The sequence below is a fragment of the Eulemur rufifrons genome, chromosome 7 (genome assembly GCF_041146395.1).
Source record: "Eulemur rufifrons isolate Redbay chromosome 7, OSU_ERuf_1, whole genome shotgun sequence".
NCBI lineage: Eukaryota > Metazoa > Chordata > Mammalia > Primates > Lemuridae > Eulemur > Eulemur rufifrons.
In genome coordinates this window covers 76,969,541-76,991,983 of record NC_090989.1, presented here as the reverse complement: position 1 = coordinate 76,991,983, position 22,443 = coordinate 76,969,541, and the positions used below count along the sequence as shown (strand labels likewise).

Below are 22,443 nucleotides of genomic sequence, written 5' to 3'. Positions count from 1 at the left end.
AGCTGTTGTCCTCTATCCTGGCACTTGTTCCTAGAAGAGGCCTTGGCGTACCTTGCATAAGAGAAGTAAACAGTACTCACATTCCACCACTCTTATCTGCTTCCCATGGGAAGGGAAAATGATTATGTGGGAGGGTAATGTGGGGTTTTACCCCTGTTTCAGTCGGGGTCTGGAAAGAAGCACAACCATACTCAGATGGCTCCACTGAAAAGACTTTGGAGAAGGGGCCTTTCCTGAAGCCTTGTGGGCCAGGCCAAGGGAATGACAAGGGATGCTGAGGCACCTGGACAATAGTGACAGCAGGCAGCCTTCACCAGCCAGGCTGAGCAGGAGGAGGGGGTGGGCTCCCCAGCCCAGAGTGAGCTGCCCCTGAGGGGCTGCTCCAGGGGAGGACTGCCCTGAGGGAGGGGAGCACCCTGCCCTCTCCTCCCCTCCTGCCTCCTTCTATTCTCCTCTTCCCATTGGCTCTTTGAACTCCACAGTAAACTAGGCAGCAGGGCAGCCTGGATTGTTCAACCCCTGGAGTCAGCCTGGGAGACAGGGCCTGGCAGAGAAGGCCCAAGGATGGACCTGGGGCAAAGAGAAAAACCATCACAAGCCCCAAGTGGGATTTCCCCAAGGGAGGTCTACGCCACCCTCTGTACTGAAAAATGGTAGGGAAGGACCTTGACTCTGTGTGGCTAAAGCATGGATTGTCCCAGTGCTTGCCACTTCCTCACCACCTACCCATTCCTCAGGTCAGTGCAATGTGAATTCATCCCTTTTTCCATAACCCACTGACTTGGTGTTCTCTAATGACCTCCTTATTTTGAATTCAAAGGAAGCAATTCTGTTCACATTTACTTACACTCTTTCAAGTATCTGGCAATGCTAACCTTTGCTCGCTCTTCAAACTGTCTCAAGTACACTTTTGTCCTACATCCTCCAGGTTTTTCTCCTACGGTTCTCACCACTCTCCCTCAGACCCCACCTTGGGTTCCTCTGCCTCACCCCTTTGATGCTGTTTCTCTGGCCTTCAGTCCTTGATCTTTTCTTGCTCCGCAAACTCCGTGAAGGCAAGCTAATCCATGACCTTGTCAATCATCTCAAAATGCTGCAGTCATTATTGGTTTAAGTTCCTTGTGTTCAAGTAATCAGTGTTAGACACTAATCTTGTATGCTGAAACTTCAGGAGTTGTACATTTCTAGTTTTATGGTATTAAGGTTATCTCTGGTGAATGTTTAAAAGTGACATTTTCAATAATAAGAAAACGGGGAACCCAATTTAAAAAATGGTCAAAAGATCTGAACCTCGCCAAAAATATATAGAGATGGCAAATAAGCATATACAAAGACGCTGAACTTCTTATGTCATCAAGGTAATGCAAATTATAGCAACAATGAGATACTACCACATATCTGTTACCATGACCAAAATTTCAAACACTAACAACACCAAATGCTGACAAGGATGTGTAGCAAAAAAAAAACCTCTCATTCCTTGTTGATGGGAATGAAAAATGGTACAGCCACTTTGAAAGGCAATTTTGCAGTTTCTCATAAAACTCTTACTATATGGTAAACATACTCTTACCATATGATCCAGCAATCACACTCTTTGGTATTTATGCAAATGAGTTGAAAACTATGTCTACACAAAAACCCAGGAGTGAATGTTTATAGTAGATCTACTCATAATTGCCAAAACTTGGAAGCAATGAAGATTATCCTTCAGTAGTTGAGTGGATAAACTGTGGTACATCCAGACAATGAAATATTATTTGGCACTAAAAAGAAATGAGACATCAACTCATGAACAGACATGGAAGAAACTTAAATGCATATCACTAAGTGAAAGAAGATGATCTTAAAAAACTACATACTCTATGATTCCAACTATATGACATTTTGGAGAAGGCATAATAAGGAAGATAGTAAAAAGCTCAGTGGTTTCCAGGGGTTAGCAAGGAGAGAGGGGTGAATAGGTGGAGAACAGAGGATTTTTAGGGCAGTGAAACCATTCTGTATAATACTACAATGGTGGACACATGTCATTTATACATTTGTCAAAACCCATAAAATAGGGCCGGGTGCGGTGGCTCACGCCTGTAATCCTAGCACTCTGGGAGGCCGAGGAGGGAGGATTGTTTGAGCTCAGGAGTTCAAGACCAGCCTGAGCAAGAGTGAGACCCTGTCTCTACTAAAAAATATAAAGAAATTAGCTGGACAACTAATAACATATATAGAAGAAATTAGCCGGGCATGGTGGCACATGCCTGTAGTCCCAGCTACTCGGGAGGCTGAGGCAGGAGGATTGCTTGAGCCCAGGAGTTTGAGGTTGCTGTGAGCTAGGCTGACGTGATGGCACTCTAGCCTGGGCAACAAAGTGAGACTCTGTCTCAAAAAAACAAAACAAAACAAAAAAAGCCCCATAGAATGTGCCTTAAAAGTGAACCCTAATATAAGCTATGGCCTTTAGGTAATAATGCTGTGTCATTATAAGTAGTACATCGACTGTAACAAATATGCCACTCTGGTTCAAAAGTTGTAGTGGGGGATGCTGTGGTGTGGGGAGCAGGGGTAGGGGGTGTACAGGAACTCTCTGTACTTTCCACTCCATCTTACTGTGACCCGAAAACATAATATAAATATAAATTTATGTTATATTTATATATTAATTAATAAACATATTTATATAAATATTAATTAATCAATATAAATATAAAATATAATTCCTATTTTTAAATGTAAATTAACAAAATAGATACAGTAAGCTTGATAAAAATGGAAACAACTTCTTTAAAAAGTGACTCCTATTTAAAAAAACTGAATGTTATATTAAATGTATTAGTAAGATTAATAAATAATAAAAACAAAGGATAAAAATAAAAACAAAAGAAAAACCTCAATGTTATAAAAAATTCTTTCAACTAATCTAGTGATTCTCAAAGAAATAATCAGAGATTTACAATGCTGTCCCCTGCAGCATGATGTATAAGAACAAATAATGGGAAATAACACACATGGCCAAAAATAGGGGAACGTTAAATACATTAACACACATTTAACATACAATATCACATAATTTCAAAATAATCTTTCTGAAGAATATTTAATAATCTGAGATAGTCCTCACAGTATAACCTTAAGGGAAAATATAATATTTAAACCACATATAACAAGGAATTGTTAAAAGTTCTTCCCTTGGGAAAGGGTTTGGGATATGAGCGATGGGAAAAAGAATAATTTTATTTTACAATATCATGTTTGCTTGTTTTTTCACTTTGTGCAGAGGTTATGTTTAGGAGTAAAAAACATATAATTAAAATAATCCAAATTTTTAAAATCTTATAAAAAAACCAAAAACACCACTTATAAAGCTTACATGGTTTCATTAAGACTTGAGAAAATGAAGGTTGTAAGTACATAAATATTCAACCACAGTGGAGGGGAAAAAACAACTGTCTGTACAGAATAATTCCAATTATGCAAAACATATATATTACATATATTCAAATAGAAAAAAGTCTATGAAGAAATTATATTAATATATTATAATATTGGATTTTTCTCATGATGGTGGAATTAGGGGTGAATTTTCTTTACACATTTTATATTTTCTATATTTTTTGCAAAGAGCATATGTTCTATTATGAGTCAAAAAGCTTTAAAGAATAAAAATTCTGTTGGCTGCCTTTTTCTGATAGTATGGTCAAGACAGCCAGAAAGAACCTGAATGCTGGAATGAGAACTTGAAGTCTGCCCACTCCAGTCTGCCCCCGATACCATCCATGAACAGTCACGGCTCCCATCTTGATTTCACATCTGAGGCCATTCACTGGTTCCAGACTGTCCAGGGACCTTCCTCAAAGCAGAATGTCACTTCCTAGATCATCAGACAGTTCCTCAGGACACAATATCTCTCCTACTCCCCATTGTCTGCCTCCTCCCAACCATCAGCATCCCAGCATCCTTAATGTGCTCCCTCAGACATTTCACCTGAAGCTCCCAGGTTACGAGAATGGCATCATTAGCACTGTAGCTGTCTTAAGATTCAGGAAAGCAAAAAGAAGAGGATACATGGCTTGGTGCCCATGGTCTCGGCAAAACAGCACTGTAGGAAAAGTATACTACTGTTCTTGGTGCCTCTTCCCAGCCCCTCAACATTCCCATCCCTTTCTCTACACCAGCATTTGGTTCACCCAGGGCACCCCATACTGGTGCAGCCAATATAGCAATAATAGAAGGGCTTAAATAAGGAGCTCAACTCATTGAAACATAAAACAGTTTTTGTTTTAATCAATAGCTTTTCCTCTGCCCCACTGGGTTGGAACCTCTAAACAACACCTTGACCAGAGTCCATACCTATTCCTGTCATTCTAAGTTACATAGAGTGGTCCCACTTGGGTGTTTAAAAGCCAGTTGTGTTGATATTAAAAGTTCAGTTTCAAACATTATTCAAAACTTGTTTCTTCCATTTTTAGCACTTATGAACCCAATCTGTGACTCTCAGAAAGGAGGTCTACTTTTCATATACCTCGCCCCTTTTCTCTCTGTCTTCAAATTCTTTCCCTCCCTTCAGTTATGTCTAGAGATTCAGTAGTTCTCAACCTAGGCTGTACACATTGGAATTACCTGGAGTTTTAAAACTACCGATATCTGGGTCCACCCTCAAAGATTCTGATTGAGTTGTGCTGGAGGGAGTCCTAGACATCAGGATTTTTTAAAGCTTCTCAAGTGATTCTAATATGAAGCTGAGGCTGAGAACCATTGCTGTAGACCCTCACAGATACCACTTTAGAGAAAGAGCAGGGAGGAAGGGAGACGCTGCCTAAGAGACTGGCTATTTGCTGGCAGTGAGGAGGGAACCTAGGCTGATTCTCTTTGGTCCATTCTGATGCTGCTGGCATGAAGGTTCCATGTAGGTATATTGGTTTCTTCAGAGGGCTGAGGGTAGGGGGTCAGCTGTATCCTAGCCCTCTCCCCCCGTGCTGAACGCCCCTGCCAGAGGGATGGGCATCCAACTGTTTGGCTCCTGCTCTCACCACCATTCTCTTCCACATGAGCCAATTCTTTTTGGCATGCTTCAAGGGCCACAGAGAACTGGGATGGCATGGTCCCCAACTTATTCCCAGGCACACTAATAATAATAATGATATAAATAACACTACTCATTCAGCATCTATTATGTGCCAAGAATTGTATTGGTTGCTTTATATTGGTTATTGTCTTATTTAATTAATCACACAAGCCTGCCAAGAGATACTAATCTCTATTTTATAAATGAGGAAACTAAGAATCAGAGAAGTTTTGTTGCTTACCCAGCATCATGCAGTAAGAAGTACCAGAGCCAGGGTTGGAAATTGGGGTCTGACTCCAAAGCAACAGCCTCTCAATCATTCTATTTTACCTGAAGTCGGTTCCTTTTATAATGCTAATTGTTTAACATGTTACCTCCCTTAGATAACACATTTGTATTCCACTGAGGAGTTTTAGCACCAAAATCCTAAGAGGGGACTGATGGTGGAGATTTCTGGCCGAGGCAGATGGGCAGATGGAGGAAAATTACCCCCACCCCATCCCCCACGCAAACACATGCAGTTCTCATGGTCAGAGACACACTTTGGATCTGCTACCTGCTAAACATATCCTGATATGTGCAGATCACTGTTTCACCCACTCACCAGCCGCGTTTCTCAACTTTCCGTCCCCAGGATCCACTAATCATTTACAGCCTGTTGATGGATATTTGAACCAGGAGTCAAGGTGAACATCCCCAGTTACACAACAAAAATGTTCAAAGACTTTGTTTAATCAATTGTGCGTGCGTGTGTGTGTGTGTGTGTGTGTGTGTGTTTCGGAAAGTCTATATAAAATTCTATGGAGTAGACCATAGCAAGGGACAGTTTAACAAAATGAAGGCACTCACTGCAGTGCTGCTTTTGGTGACACTGCAGTATTCACGTGCTGTGAGTCCCGCCGACTGCAACGCTGCTGAGCCAGAGGCTGGGAAGGCTCTAGACCTGATCAATAAATGGCGACGGGATGGCTACCTTTTCCAGTTGCTGCGCGTCGCTGATGCCCACTTGGACACAATGGTGAGGAATCACTGGTGGCAGAGCTGAGTTGGGTGGCCGTGCACCAGGGACAGATGTCACTCTACCCTCTAGGTCTACTGCTTTGCACAGTGAATGGCTTTGCTCGGGGTTTTCTGTTCAGTTTTTGTGGCTGCTCTAGATTGTTCTTTGTTACTTCAAACTAATGTTTATTATTGGTATGACCTTAACTAAGAATCAATCTGTAAGTACTTACAAGCACTTAGCTGAGCCCAGTTAAATATTAAGCACTGCTAGAGAAAAACTAGAATAAACTGTGGGCCTTGCCTTCAAGGAAATAATATTCTGCTGATGCATAAAGGCAAACCGTGTACGATGGGATGAACTGATGGGGGAGGAAGAGTTTTCTCAACATTCTTAGGGTTCCTGAGTCTGAAATAAAACTAACAAAGACATATGAACAGGAGAACACATAAAAACTTATTTAATCAAAGTTTTACTTGACATGAGCGCCTTCAGAAATGAAGACGCAGAGACCGGGGAAAGCAGTCATTTGTAAGCTTAAATCAATGCCGAAACGACAGCTGTGTAGAAATGAGGCTGGACAATAGGATATGATACAATGGTAACAGAATGGAGGAAACCCAGCAAGACTTGTCTTCAGATTATTTTTGGCCTCAAGAATGTGTGGAATTCCTTTTTCCCAAGTATGGGACAGAACTCTTCTAGAAAGCAGGTCTTACTAACTACCGTCAGACAGACAAGTCAGAGAATTTCTTTTTGGCAGCTCCTTCACAGAAACACCTGGGGGGAAGGGTATACTCATTTTTCTAGGTTTTATGGCTGCCTTGGGGGAGAGGGATTCTGGTTTCTATGATCCACCTCAGGGAAGTGGAATTGCAGTTTCTATGGCTTGTCTTGGGGAGAAAGGGGAGCAGGAGAAAGGAGGGTGAGAGAAGGGCAGATAGATCTCGCTCCCTAGGCCCTTTCGGTTTCTTTCACTTCACAGCACTCAGCACGCCCAGGCCCCATACTCTGGGGGATCACATTCTGAGCCCCAACAATATCCAAGAGACCAAGTGAGTTGTAAAGACACCAAAGCAAGGGAATCAAAGAAGATTTGTTAAGATCAGATGGGAGAAAGCTTTGGTTTGATCCTTAATAATGGGTAGGATTTGAATAGCAAGAGGGTCTGGGTAGAGGCATTCCAGGTGAATTCCAGGCACACCTCCTCTAGGTGGGGAGGAGTCAGGAAGAAGGGTGTTAGGAGTAATGGACCATAAGCATCAGGGGTTCCAGCAGTCGTATGTGGGCTCTGGGGCAGCCATCAGGTTGTTGGAAGAGACACTGTGAGCTTATCTTGAAGCCAAGCAAGCCTACTGTCTTCACTTAGATTATAAGCTTATCTGGACTAGATTTGAGGTCAGAGTTAAAGCCTCCCTCTCTTCTCCCAAAAGAACTTACTCGCCCCCATGGGTGGGACAACTAATATCAGGGAGGCCAGACCATGGAGTACCGTGGAGAACAAACAGAGCAACTGACCCTCATTCAGGTATAAGAGAGGGAGGCACTGCAGGTTGCAGAGAATAGGAGCACAGGCATCTGGGATGCAACCAGTAATTCAGTGACCATCAGTCCCCTCCCAGGCTCTTACCACATGAGCAGGACACAGGATGCGTTGGCACAGTGCCTCCTCTGAGTGGTAGTATAGAGAGTGGGTGGGTGGCATGCTCCACGATTTACATTTTTTAAGCCACAGTCTAAAGCAATAAGTAATTGATGGTGTCACTGATAAAGACAAGGGAAGTTGAGAGAGGTAGCTGGTTTATAAAAGAAGAGAGTGGATTATCAGTTCCAGCAAATTGAAATAGTGGCAGAAATCCAAGTTCAGGAATCAAACTGGGTGCTAGGATGAAACTACAAGTACAGATTGGAGGCTGTGATGTGGCCGTCATCACTTGTAATTCTAGACGTGGACCTTCAACACCTCCACTCAAATCACACTGCCATTTACCGATAGCTTTTCAAAGCTTGTGGATAGAAGAAAAGCATGGCCACTTACAAACAATATTTGGAAATAACTGTTTGAAGCTATTTATTCAAAGGAACAGATCAAATGTCATAAAGGTAGGACATCAGCAAAGATGGGAGATGGACAGGAACTGTGTTTAGGAAATAAAGATACAGCTTTCATTAAGAAAAAACCTCTGGGCTCCCATGTGTTACTCACCTGCTGCTTTCCTGGCATTCCTCAGGGATCTGCCACTGTCTATTACCAAGTCTTAGATGTGAAAGAATCTGACTGCTCGGTCCTCTCCAGGAAGCACTGGAATGACTGTGAGCCGGATGTTTCTGAATTTCCATCTAATACAGTAAGTACACAGGGTACCATCCTCTCCTCTTACCATTCCTCCTTTCCACATACTGTGCTTACTCAGAGTAGCCACCTGCCTGGGCTAACACAGCAGAAGAGTGAGCAGCTTTTGCCTCGAGACTCAGGAAGGTTATGTTGACCTTGAATCATACTCTTGAGAGCCATTCCTGGGAATCCAGTTCAAGATATGTCAGCAGGGCTTGTGGCCCCATGGGATAGCAGGATCAGCCGCGAGGCCTTAGGCCAGTCACCTTATAGCATCACTAGACTTCAGTCTTTTCAACTGCAAAATGAGAGGAGGTTCTTAGGGTCCATGACCCTAAGATCCTTTCCAGCCCTGACAGTCTATGTGTCTAAGAATCTGTGAATTTGTAATTGTGTCCTGTTGAGACTGGTCCTGTGAGCAGGAATGGCCAAGGGGATTAGAGGCCGTGAGGAGTGGGTCTTGTTCTGCACATTGCACATGCAGTGAGGAATAGGGTCTTGTTCTGTACGTTGGACTGCAACGCTATACTCTCTGGTACAGGAGGAGAACACAAAGACAAGCAAGCATGGATACAAGATTTCATTTCCAGAAAACAAGAGGTTTACACAGCTAGGGGTTTTCCCTTCTTTTCTCTTGAAAATGTTTGGGATGTGGTCATGATCCCTCAAGCAGTTTCTCTCTGGTTATCGCAAGGATTTGGAGTGCCAATATCACGCAGCACACAGAAACAGACTAAGACAATGCATGTTTGAGACAGGGTTTGATGAAGGAAAGACCAAACACACTTTAAATGGATAGTAGAAGTATGCTGCATCACCCTTTTGTTCTCTCATGTGCAACCGGAGGAAGGCAGTATGCAATGATCCAGCAAGGACTCAAGACCCTCTTTCTTACAGGTGATTGGACGATGCAAGGTAATAGCTACAAGGCATTCGAGTGAATCTCAGGATCTCCGGCTGGATGACTTTAACTGCACCACAAGTTCTGGTATGGTAATCTGTTAAATTGCTCTTTAATTCTGGGTTAATACAGACTTTAATCCCACTGAGGTATTCCTCATGTAATGCTGTGATGTATGTGACAGAAGGGTCTCTACCCACATGGGACTCCATTATGTCACTCACTTGCCTGGAAACAGAAGTGAGACGCTTTTCCCCGATTACTGGTACACCATTCTTTAAAGAAATTCAATGCATAAAAATAGAGATTTAAAAAAGGTAGTATAGCATCATTGTAGAGACATAGGCCCTGGAATCAGATTTGTTTTAGTTTGAATGCCAACCTCATTATTTACTAGTTGTATAGTTTTGGGAGCAGGTTACTTAACCTTTTTAAGCTTTTCTCATTTGGAAAAATGAGGATAATAAGAACATCAGCTTTTAGAGTTCTTGTAGAATTAAATAAGATGGTTTACATAGTACACTTGGCAGAGCATTCTTAGCACTCAATAAGTATTGACCTCAACATGTAAAAGCTGTGTATTACTTAACAGTTTTCAAAATACATATCATCTCATTTAATCTCACGGAAAGTCTACAAAGTAAAGATTAGAATGCCTTCTGTATTAGAAGTAAAATAATTGAGATGTTTCATGACTTGGCTTTGGGAGCACAGTCAGGATGTGGTGAAGACGTGACTCCATTCCAGCAGTGTTGACTCTAAACTCCATGCTCTTTTTATGTACGTTTTCAAAATGAATTATCACAGAATTTCTTCAAAAAATAGCAAATCTGAATAAGATTAAATGCAAAAAAAAATTGAACAGCCAAGCAACTTCTGTAGGAGATTGCCTTAAAGAAAGGTTGAGCCGCGTATCATTTCTTCTCTCTGGGCAAAACTTTATCTTCATGATGACTCTTCCTCCTTGGCAAAGTGAGAAGATTCATGAAAATGCTGGCACTTTGTGAGGGGCAGTGGTGAGGACATCGTGAAGAGGGGTCATGGCAGAGGCTTGGGCATCAGAAAGACCAGAAAGAAGGGTTAGCAGTTCGGCTCTGCTGCTGAGGGGCTGATTGACTGTGAACAATTTACTTAGCTTCCCCAACACTCCATTTGCCCATCTGTAAAATGAAGTTATTGTTGTTATTGTCACCATTGCCATTTCCCACCCAGTAACCACGACACTCCCATCTTCTTCATCTAGTCTCTTCAGCATTGGCCAATAACAAAGACAGTCCCGTAGTCTTTGATTTCTTTGAAGATACTGAGGTCTACAGAAATCAAGCAAACCAAGCCCTTGAGAAGTACAAAGAGAAGAATGACAACTTTGAATCTTTCAGAGTGGACAAAGTAGAGAGAGTTGCAAGAGCGGTGAGTCCCCACCATGTCCAGTTACGGTCTGAGGGCCCAGGCTCCCACTTGGCAGGCACAAACCGAACTGAACGGCACACCCTCTCTACCTGCCTCAATTGACCAGCTGCTTCTAAATTGAGGACCCGCTGCAGCCTTTGGGGATGTAACAGACAGGCAGCAGGTACCAAAGAACTGCTGTCTGCAAGGTTTTTTTATTTTTAGAGGGTGTATGCATGGGGCTGGGAGTAGATATGTGACAAAGAGGAGGGAACACCCAAAAAGGAAACAGGAAAAGAAAACAGCATATTAGGGTTATGCGAGTCATTAAAAATTATCTAGTATTGGCCAGGCACAGTGGCTCATGCCTGTAACCCTAGCACTTAGGGAGGCCGAGGCAGGAGGATGGCTTGAGACCAGGAGTTCAAGACCAGCCTGAGCAAGAAGGAGACTCCGTCTCTACAGAAAATAGAAAATTTAGGCGGGGCACAGTGGCTCTTGCCTGTAATCCTAGCACTCTGGGAGGCAGAGGCGAGAGGATCACTTGAGCTCATGAGTTCGAGACCAGCCTGAGCAAGAGCAAGACTCCATCTATACTAAAAATAGAAAAAATTAGCCGGTCAACTAAAAATAGAAACAAAAAACTAGCCAGGTGTGGTGGCTCGAACCTGTAGTCCCAACTACTCGGGAGGCTGAGGCAGGAGGATCGCTTGAGCCCAGGAGTTTGAGGTTGCAGTGAGCTAGGCTGACACCACAGCACTCACTGTAGCCTGTAGCCTGGGCAACAAGAGAGACCCTGTCTCAAAAAAAAAAAAAAAAAAAATAGAAAATTTAGCCAGGTGTGGTGGCGCACTCCTGTAGTCCAACTACGTGGGAGGCAGGAAGATCGCTTGAGCCCAGGAGTTTGAGGCTGCAGTGAGCTATGAAGACACCACTGCACTCTAGCCCAGGCAACAGAGCCAGACCCAGTCTCAAAAAAAAAAAAAAAAAAAAAATTTATCCAGTATTAACGTCCTTCCTTTAGGATGGAAAACTGAGGCTCAGAGAAACTACTTCCCCACACCCAGTGGTGTGGCTGAAGCTAGACAATTCCCTGTCTCCCTGTCCTAAGGCTCAGGAGCCTCCCACCCAGAGCTGTCTTGTAGAGCAGCTGGTTGATGTCTGTCAAGCATTTTTAAAATGCAAAGTTAAATAGATTATGGTCCATACAAGCACTGAAATGAATACAATGTAGTTACTAAAAGGAGTATTTTGGACCCAGGTTTATTGGAAAGAGTTTCAAGACATATCGCTAAAGGAAAAATCAGGTTACAGAACAATATTTAAGAATATGAGCCCATTTATATGAAATACTTATATGTATGTGTATATATGCATTGTATCTGGGAAAAGCCAAAAAAGAGAAACACATGAATGATAGTGGTACCTCTAAGCAGGAGAAGTTGGGGTGCAGGAAGGGTGAGTTTTCACACTATAGTTGGTTGTGTCTATATTATTTGAATCTTTTCAATGAAATGGTAGGTAGTCACCTTTTCCCTTAGGTGATCAATTTTTAAAAGGCAGAAACCATAAGATAAATGGCACATATCGGTGATTTTGAATCCTTATATTGCTTTATTAATACAATTTACTGGATAGTAGGTATGTATTGATTTTCCCCCCTTTTCCTTTGCTCCTGAAACTGTTTTGATCCCATCTGTTCTAGAGAGGAGGGGAAAGAACCAATTACTATGTGGAATTCTCTGCGAGAAACTGCTCCAGGCAGCATTTCCCCGGACCCAATAAGGTGAGTATAATACATGTCTGTGGAATGGCAAGTATCATCTAGAGAGTGCTTATCACCTCCTAGGCACTCTTCCAAGTTCTTTACACATATGTTAACTTATTAGCCCTCAAACCACCATATGAGAGAGAGACTATTTTTATCCCAAGTTTGCAGATGGGGAAACCAAGGCACTGAGAAATTAACTGAATTGTGAGAATATGATTTTATAATGTGCATGATATATACAGCTAAACTTAAAACTGAGGGTTTTTTTTAACCCGTCAGCATTAAAGGCTTAGCTAACACTAACAATGAGCTTGCAGTAAGACCCACACACCAAGTGGTCGATTCATTCCATCTCATTGACACCCACAGATCCCATTTGACAAATGAGCAGGTAACTGAAGCTCAGCAAAGGAAGAGTCTTACCCAGGTTCATGTCCAAGCTGAAATTAAAATCCAGTTCTTCCCAGGCGTAGTCCAGTGGGATTTGTCCCCTAATCACTTACAAATTGATTCCCACGTACTTTCAGGAAGATGTTGTTAATAACATCTGACATTTGCATGGTGACGTACAGTTTATAAAACACCTCCACATATATCATTGTCTAGTTGGAACCTCTGACCATCCCGCTGAGAAGGAAAGCAGGTGTCTGCCTCCATTTCTCTATGACAAGGGGGCCTAGAATTTTAACCACTTACTTAAGGGAATTTAGCTAGAAAGCGTTAGGATATGGAATTTTAATTCTAATTTCAAGTCTAGGATGTTTCTGATTTAACAACATATTCTCCCTGGCCAGAAGGGAAGAAGTATTTGTTAGTTCTTTTTCTGGCTGTTCAAATTTTCAACGCTGTCCAGTTCTAGAATCCTGCCTAGTGGCCACCAGGAAAGACACCTCCCTCCCCTCCCCCGATCCCCAATGAACCCTTAACTATCTTGGTGTGAGAACACAAACCAGTGCAGAACCAGGAGAGAGGGAGAGGAGCAGGCTCAGCGCTAAGCGTTTTACAGCATCGTCTCATTTAATTAAGCCCTCCCACAACCTGTGGGTTTACCATATTATCCCCATTTTATAAAGACTGAGCTTCAGAAATTTTGTGTAATTTGACTAAATTCACACAACTAGCATGTGGGGAAGCCAGGATTGACTAGGTCTATCTGATTCCCAAATTGCACTCAGAACCTCAATGTTTAACAATTTCTTCTAGGGAAGAGTCATTCTCTATTTATTTATTTATTTATTTATTTTGGTGCATACATTTATTTACATGTATTTGTATTAAATACAACATGTTAGCAATAGAATGAGTCAAAGGGAGAGAATTGTTCTTTTTTTTTTTTCAGCTTATTATGGGGGTACAAAAGTTTAGGTTCTGTATATTGCCCAGCCCCCACCCCCCACCCCCCGAGTCATCCTCTTGTCCTAGTCTAACTTTGACAGCTGGGTCTAGGCACCTCTGGAGGAAAGCAAGCCAGCTGCTGCAGCCCTTGTATATAAGGTGGAGCCAGCAGACACTTCCCTGGCAGAGTCCATGCAAATCCATCGTATATAGGCTCCTCCTTTCCAACACTTCCTTCCAAGGAACCAGTTAAAGTTGTAAAATCCCTCTTTAGCACCATTCCTCATTCTCTCTAGGCACAGGCAAGTCAGGTCTTCTGCAGAAGGGCTGGCCTAAAGGCAAGGCAGCAATGATGTGGTGCTCCTTACCAACAGCCATGGGGAAGCCCAGCACTGGGGACTGCTCAGGGAAGAGAACCACAGCAATTTGAAACGAAATCGTTTGGAATCTGCACTGCACTTTCCCCAAAGTGTTGACTGTGAAAGATTATTGAATAACTAGTGGGAATATCTGATAATATTACCTTGATTTTTCTAAAGGTTCTTCCTTTCCTGAATATCTGAAAGTTTACAACTCTGGGTGGGCACCTTCCTACCACCTGTACACTCGTGTGTGCATGCGCGCACGCGCACACACACACACACACACACACACACTAACAAGCTTCTCTTTCTCTTGTAGATCTTTGCATTCTGCAGAGCAGTTTTGGCCTATGATGTAGAAGACTCTGACTTGGAAACCCCAAGAGATCTTGATGTGAACTGTGAAGTCTTCAACCTTGAGGTGGGTTGCCTAAGTAGACTGTCTTGTGAGCAATGTCAGATTAAGTGATAGTTTTACACACATAGTGTATTTGGTTCTTATGGCTGTGTGTGTGGTGGGGGGTGTATGTGAGAAAGAGACAGACAGAGACAGAGAGATCTGACCCCTGGGGAAAGAAGTGCAATTGATGGCATGACACAAAAAGTGTGAAAACTTTTCCAAGAATTAGGGAGGGCTAAGATTTGGCAGAAAAGTAAAATCGTGACCAATTCAATCAGCCTTGAATAAATTTGAATATTGTCCTTCCAGTTAGGATTCCGGTGCTGTGATTTACTAATTCCTAGCTTTTACTATCAGGCATAGATACTAAGGGGAACAAATTAGCCTCAAATTTATTATACAAAGGTATATAAAATATGATGCAAAACAATATTTTATATCTGTTCCACAAATCTTTTTTCTGTTTTGTGGGTGAGCACAAAGATTTGCTTCACACAATTTTTTATATCAGGAAAAAAAATTGAAAATAATCCAACCACCCACGTCCCAAGTCAAAAAAAGAAAGAAAGAAAAAGAAATGGCAGGTTAGTCATGCTGAACATGGCTCCATAGATTTCTTTAAAAAATTAATATGAACAGGAGGAGAAGGAAGAGGCCAAGTGATCACCTTTTAGGAGTAAGGCATGTGGATATCATGAACCCTCAGATCTCTTTTGAGAATATCAATTATAAGTCACTCATTTTCCAAATGTTGGCCTGCAGGTGGGCACCATTTCAAAATATAGTTTCACCACTTTCTGTCAAAATGAGAAAAGTAAGGATAATAAAGTTTATCGTATAGAACATTTATTCCATCCGAAGAACTAATCAACATTCTGAGATTATCTTTCTGACTCTTTTGTTATCAGAATGTTATTTTTTTTGTGAAATGATGGTGGTAGATGATAGTTGTTTGTATTTTAAATGTCAACTTTGGTAGATAAAAATTTGAGAGCTCCTTTTTTGTTATCCTACTTTTTCTATTGATTTGTGGAATCCAAAAGCCTGGGAGCCATTGATCTACATCAAATTAAAGATCTAACTTCTTTTGTGTTACATGATGATATTCCCTTTCTGTGTCCATTACCAGGAACATCCGGGCCACCACCCCCACTTCGGTGGGCATGGGCATGGCAAACCTCCATTCAAGCCTGATGGAGTCAGAGATCATCATCCCCCCAAGCCACATGAATGGGGATGCCCACCCCCCCCAGAAGGAAAAGATCACCCAGACAGACCTCCACCTGGAGTAGGACCACCCCCTCCAGGGTCAAGATGTCCTCACCACCCTTTTGGCATCAATGAGACCCAAAGGCACCCCCATGATCATAATTCCAGTGAGCACCATCCACATAGACACCGCCCCCATGGACCCGGCCCCCATGGACCTGGCCCCCATGGACACCACCCCCCCCATGGACACCACCCCCCCCATGGACACCGACCTCATTTCCATCATGATGGACCCTGTGACCCACCAGTCCATAACCAAGGTCCCCAAGATCACCAGCGCCATGGCCATGGCCCACCACATAGGCACTCAGGAGAAAGAGGTCCAGGTAAAGGACACTTCCCCTTTCACCGGAGACCAATTGGATTTGTTTACCGGCTGCCTCCACTAAATAGAGGTGAAGTTCTTCCTCTTCCTGAAGCCAATTTTCCCATCTTCTCATTGCCAAACCATGGCGATCCACTAAAGCCCTTCCCTGAATCAGCCTCTGAATCATGTCCAGGGACGTTCAAAAATGAGGGTCTACAAGTTTCCAAGTTTTTTGCATAAACATTTCCAAAATAAAATGTGACTCCCTTGATGGGAAAAAATGAATAATAGTTTGAATTAGAACCGTAAATAAAATGTGATCAGAAATAAATGAAAATTACAGTTTTTTTCACCTTGCTTTCATACACAGGATAGGGCAAAATGTGGATGGGGGAGGAAATGGCATAAGAAGAGACAGACAAATGCAAAGGAGATGAAAGGCCTGAGTGCTACAAATTTGTAGTTAATTCTGTCACTGGCCACCACATCACTTAAGGCAAATCTATGATCCTCTGAATTTCTTTCTTTCTTGGACTTTAAATCCTCTAATTCTGGAGTCTCTCTTACTGCTTATGATACAGCTGTACATACCAAGAAGGTATATATGATTCCTTAAAAGATTATTATCGTAAAAATGACCTTAATTCTCTCCTAGTGATTATTTCTAGTCATCTAAATTTTCTTTTGTATCAAAGTTGGTGAAAGAAGAGTGTGCCCAAGATCTGTCAGAATAAGAGCCTCCAGCCTCACACAGCAGAGGAGGAAGGGGCAGAGGAAAGTGTGGGGACTCATACGAAGAACCAGAAAGAGAAAGGAGTAAGGGGAAATTCAGACTTTATGTGTTTGGGATCAAGAAAGGTTAAAATTCAGCCTAGAGTAAACACTTTGGAGAATGAGTCTGAGCAGAGAGTAAACCGGGGTGTCAAGAGACGTGCAGAAAATTCAAAGGAAGGTAAAGACATTGTGTGCATCAGGAAAATAAGAACCAGAGGTCATCTGGACAAGGAAGATATTTAGCCAAGAAATTTAAGCGGGAAAAATTTAATATAGTTTTGTGATAAGTTCTAGTGTAATTGTTGCCATCAATTTAAAAGTGAATTCTGAAAGTAATGCTATATGTCTGTTTAAGGGAAGAAAACAGACTATTGTGGTTCTCAATGGGCTTCAAAAACCCCACAGGGAGCTTGTGAAGTGGGTACTTGGGGCTCCTGAAGTGAGAAAAATTGAACACCGGGGGGTGTGGGAGAATATTTTAGGCCAAGGTTTGCCCTCAACTTTGCAAACTAAAGCCCTGAAGGGTGTCACCTCCCACAGTCGTCTATCTCAGTCTTAACTACAGCCCTGGCCACCCTGAGTGCCATTGCTGATGTGTTTTCCTGTATTTTCCTTCAAAACATGAAAGGCAGGAACCTCTATCCTTGTTCTGTCCCAACACTGAACAGGTGCTCAGCAAACATTTATGAATAGATGAGTGAATAGATTAATGAAACTCACAAGACCTGTCTTTACAATGGATGGGGGCTGGAGGTGGGCATTTGGTCCCTCCACAAAGGCTATCGGTCACCTGCAGAGGACAGTCCAATCCTTGGTGTCCTTGTCCCTTGAGAGAATAAAATTGAGATTTGAAAGGGGAAAAAAAAGTAAATTCTAAATTCAATTATGAAGCAAACAAAGCTGTGGCTATAAAGTGCAAAGAAAGTTACGATCATGAATCATAACCATAAAGTCAGGCGCACAAGAAATATCACTTTATTTTCAGAACAAACTAATTTCTATTTCAGGTTGCCATCCTGCTGGGCTAATAGGAAACTTAACCCCATGCCTTCTTGGAGTCCTACCTCTTCCCATGCCCTGCTACTCCCCACGAAGTCGTGCCACAATTCTAGAATCTCACATAGTGCTAAGGTGTCTGGGTGGTGGGCATGAGGAGGAGGTCTGACTCTTACCGGTCCCCCAGGCCCCCTGCTGAGGGATCCTCACTACCCTGTTCACATCACTCTTTGAGTCTAGTTTATCTGCTACTTCTGTATCAAGATGAGTTAGTAGGAGTCTCTGTGAGAATACCAATGGACACAGCTGCTAAGATACACCAAGCAGATCTCTTCTCTCCCGGGGATGCTGCTGCCTTCCTGGTTGCATGCCCAGAAAACAGCATGGAGGTTTCTGCAGCTTTAGAAACCCCAAACCCTGCTGTTCTTCCCATGTCTTCTCTCCAGGCCAAGGACTCTCTTTCTAGTCTCAGACAGGTTCACTTAATTTATTTTTAGTGCCAGAAGACTCTTTTCCCACATTGTAATTCTCTTTCTTTTTTCTCCTCTCAAATCAGGGTTAAAGTATTTAGAAACAGGCTAATAAGTCTTCAGATTCTGCCAGCATGTGGCCGCTCACGTCTGTAATCCTAGCACTCTGGGAGGCAGAGGCGGGAGGATCGCTTGAAGTTAGGAGTTTGAAAGCAGCGTAACCAAGAGCGAGACCCCATCTCTACAAAAAATAGGAAAATTAGCCAGGTGTGGTGGCACGGTGCCTATAGTTCCAGCTACTCGGGGAGCCTGAGGTGGGAGGATCGCTTGAGCCCAGGAGTTTGAGGTTGCAGTGAGCTATGATGACACCACTGTACTCTAGCTGGGGTGACAGAGCAAAACTCCATCTCAAAAAAAAAAACTACTTCAGATTCTCTCTGCTTCCAACTACAGTGGTGATACTCAAAGAATTTAATAACTAATATGACACAAGCATTTAATAACTAATATGACACAAGCATTGACCAATCAGACCAGATACAACAACCAATCAGAACAGTTGCCATCCATAAACAAGCAGTGTGGCCATGCGGGCGGGCACCAGCTAAATGTCACCCGGCAGAATCACGCTCTTCCACGGAGGCATGAACACAAAGTCAGCTGCTTGAATGGGGAGTAGAGAAAGGTGAAACCCAGGGAGGCCAAAAAAATACACAGGTTAACAACTTCAAATGTTAGCCTTCAACAGAAGCATTTGGGTAGTGTTTTATCACTTATAAAGTACTTTTACAAACATTGTCTGAGTTAATGAAAATCCAACCTGGAAAACACAGGAGTTGGAACTCTCAATTCATTTCAATTACATGCATTCATCATATGCAAACACAGGTTGCTGCAGGTGAATAATGGGATAAGAAACCATTTCTACCCTGAGGAGCTTAAATTCTACTAGAGGTTTTAGATACCATTGATCATTCCTGTTCTAGATTTTTTATGTCATGATGCCTAAAAAGTATATCAATCTTTGTTTGCAAATATTCCATAAAGTTTCAAAGGTTATGTTAACAGAGGCAATATAATATGATTGCTTTCTCAAATGTCTAAAGCCCAAACTCCTCACTCTTCTGCAGAAAATTTCTTGCACTTCCTAACACCCTTTCTGTCTGTGGCACTACTGTGCTTTAAGTCCTATATGCTAGAAATGTTTATTCTTCCTTCTTCTTCATCCCCAGTAAACTCTATGACAGTACAGACTTTGTCTGTTTTCATTAAAATGCCTAGCACATACTAGGTGTTCAAGAAATGTTTGTTTAATGAGTTGATATATTAAACATTTAGTATGAGTTGGAAGATTTTTATGTTTTATAGTTTAACTTTTACCAACAACTGTCTTATACAGGTAATGTCATTGTACTAGAATAGGCCAGATGCCTTAATGATAGAGAATTCGATTTCTCTCTCATGTAACAGTTCAAGACCAGTTATCAACAGGTACCTATCCACATGGTGATTCAGGGTCTCAGGTTTCTTTTATCTTGTGGCTCTGCCCTCCCCTTGAGCCTTAGTATTTTCTCCTGGCTCCTCTGCATCCAGTTCACATTGGGGAGAGGATGGAGGATCATGAAGGTGGTTTTTGTGGGCCAGGCCAGGAAGTGGCATGTATAATTTATGCTCACATTTCATTGGCTAGAATTCAGTCATCTAGCCACACCTAATGCAAAGAAGATTGGGAAATGAAGTCTAGCTGTACTCCAAAGAGGAAAGGGAAATGGCTTTGGCAAATGGGCTTCACAATCACCATTTTTTAGAGAAGGAAGATGAAGCCCAAAGAGGTTTAGTTAACGCTCAGGACCTCACTGTCAGTAAGTTGTAGGACTGGGATTAGAACTCTGATTGGCCTCCTCCCAAGCTACATTCTTTTCACTGTATTTACTGCCTCTATATACTGCCAAGTCCCATTTCTGAGTCTTCGTTGGAAACACCTACGATGATCAGCCTTAACTATTTCTTTTCAACTCATTTCCTCATCCTCCCAGCTTTTGGCTTCTCCATCCCTGCTGCCTCCTCCTTCCTCTCAGCCTAAGAACTTACCCAGGTCTCTTTCACCCTTCATTTTTTTTTCTTACATCCCCCATTAGAATCTGCCTCCTGCCAACACCACTTACCGAAATTACTTCAGTAAGTCACAGATTCTTAACCATCCTTCTCTAATATTAGATATAATTTATAAGAACTAATTGCCAGGCTCTGCACATATATTAGCTCCTTCACTCCTAAAAAAATTCATGGTAAGATATTGTGATTTCCCATATTTTACAGGCAAAGAAACTGAGGCTCAGAAAGGTTACATGGCCCTGACTTGCTTGGGGTCACATACCAGCTAAGCAGCAGAGCTGGACTGGCATCCAGGCTGGATTACTGCCACGAGCCTGTTCCTGCCACACTGCTGCAAGGCCACCGCAGGGTCCCCACTGGCCCCTCTTTTCCAGGGCCTCTTAAGGAGATTTAAATGACAAGTTAGGGATCCCACCACCAACAACAAAAAAATCAACCTGGTTTTTTTGGAGGGGGAGGTGAGGTAAGACTTGAGGACAAACATCTTCTAGGGGTTAACCCTTTAATCTACCTTACATCTTCTCTCTGAATTGTCTAACTTTGCCAAACAGGTTGTTTAGGCTTCTTGAACAAAAGACACGATGGTGAAAAGGTGGCAAAAAGGTGTGATGCCTTTCCCCACGCATCATAAAGGTCACAGCCAACACTCCTATAACAAACAACAGTCTAACAAGAGCAAGCAAACAAACAAATAAAAAATATAGCATATTTATCTAACCACAGTTTCAATGATCTAGAAACCTTCAGAAGGAAGACCGAAGGGACAACTGTATGTCTTTCTGCATACATTAAATGAAGAGTGGACAGCAATGTAGACATGTGATTAGACAAAAGAGAATGATCTAATAGTAATAGACTAAGTGGGGAAACCCAGCAAGACCTGTCCTCAGAGTATTCGTGGCCTCTCTGTGTGGGATTCCTTTTTCTCGAGTATGGGGACAGAACCCTTCTAGAAAGCAGGTCTTATTAACTACTATCAGACAGACAGGTCAGAGAGTTCCTTTTTGGCAGCTCCTTCACAGAAACGCCTGGGGGAGGGGGCGGGGAAGAGTATATTCATTTTTCTAGGTTTTATGGCTGCTTTGGGGGAGAGGGATTCCAGTTTCTATGACTCACCTCAGGGAAGTGGAATTGTAGTTTCTATGGCTTGTCTTGGGGAGAAAGGAGAGCAGGAGAAAGGAGGGTGAGAGAAGGGCAGATAGATCTCGCTCCCTAGGCCCTTTTGGTTTCTTTCACTTCACAGCACTCAGCACGCCCAGGCCCCATACTCTGGGGGATCACGTTCTGAGCTCCAACAATATTCAAGAGACTAAGAGAGTTGTGAAGACACCAAAGCAATGGAATCAAAGAAGATTTGTTAAGATCAGATGGGAGAAAGCTTTGGTTTGATCCTTAATAATGGGTAGGATTTGAATAGCAAGAGGGTCTGGGTAGAGGCATTCCAGGTGAATTCCAGGCACACCTCCTCTAGTCTATGTGGGGAGGAGTCAGGAAGAAGGGTGTTAGGAGTAATGGAACATAAGCAGTTGTATGTGGGCTCTGGGGCAGCCATCAGGTTGGAAGAGACACTGTGAGCTTATCTTGAAGCCAAGCAACCCTACTGTCTTCACTTAGATTATAAGCTTATCTGGACTGGATTTGAGGTCAGAGTTAAAGCCTCCCTTCCCTCCCCCAAAAGACCTGCCCCCCTTCCCATGGGTGGGACACCTGAAATCAGGGAGGCCAGACCACAGAGGACAAACAGGACAACTGACCCTTGTTCAGGTATAAGAGAGGGAGGCGTTGCAGGTTGCAGAGAACAGGAGCACAGGCATTTGGGATGCAACCAGTAATTCAGTGACCATCAGGCCCATCTCAGGCTCTTGTCACATGAGCAGGACACGGGATGTGTCAGCACAGTGCCTCCTCTGAGTGGTAATATAGAGTGGGTACGTGGCACACTGCACAGTATGTCTGG

The 22,443-nt window shown here is 42.6% G+C and overlaps 1 protein-coding gene across 1 annotated transcript; it reads left to right on the top strand.

The window, feature by feature from the left end:
* The first annotated feature begins 5,812 nt into the window (after window positions 1-5,812).
* Window positions 5,813-16,468, top strand: HRG (histidine rich glycoprotein). Its single transcript, XM_069475223.1, has 7 exons — window positions 5,813-6,077; window positions 8,291-8,407; window positions 9,292-9,382; window positions 10,539-10,705; window positions 12,390-12,470; window positions 14,472-14,573; window positions 15,682-16,468. The coding sequence occupies exons 1-7, from the start codon at window positions 5,895-5,897 to the stop codon at window positions 16,369-16,371; spliced, it is 1,431 nt and encodes a 476-aa protein (XP_069331324.1). The 5' UTR covers window positions 5,813-5,894; the 3' UTR covers window positions 16,372-16,468.
* Window positions 16,469-22,443: the final 5,975 nt, after the last annotated feature.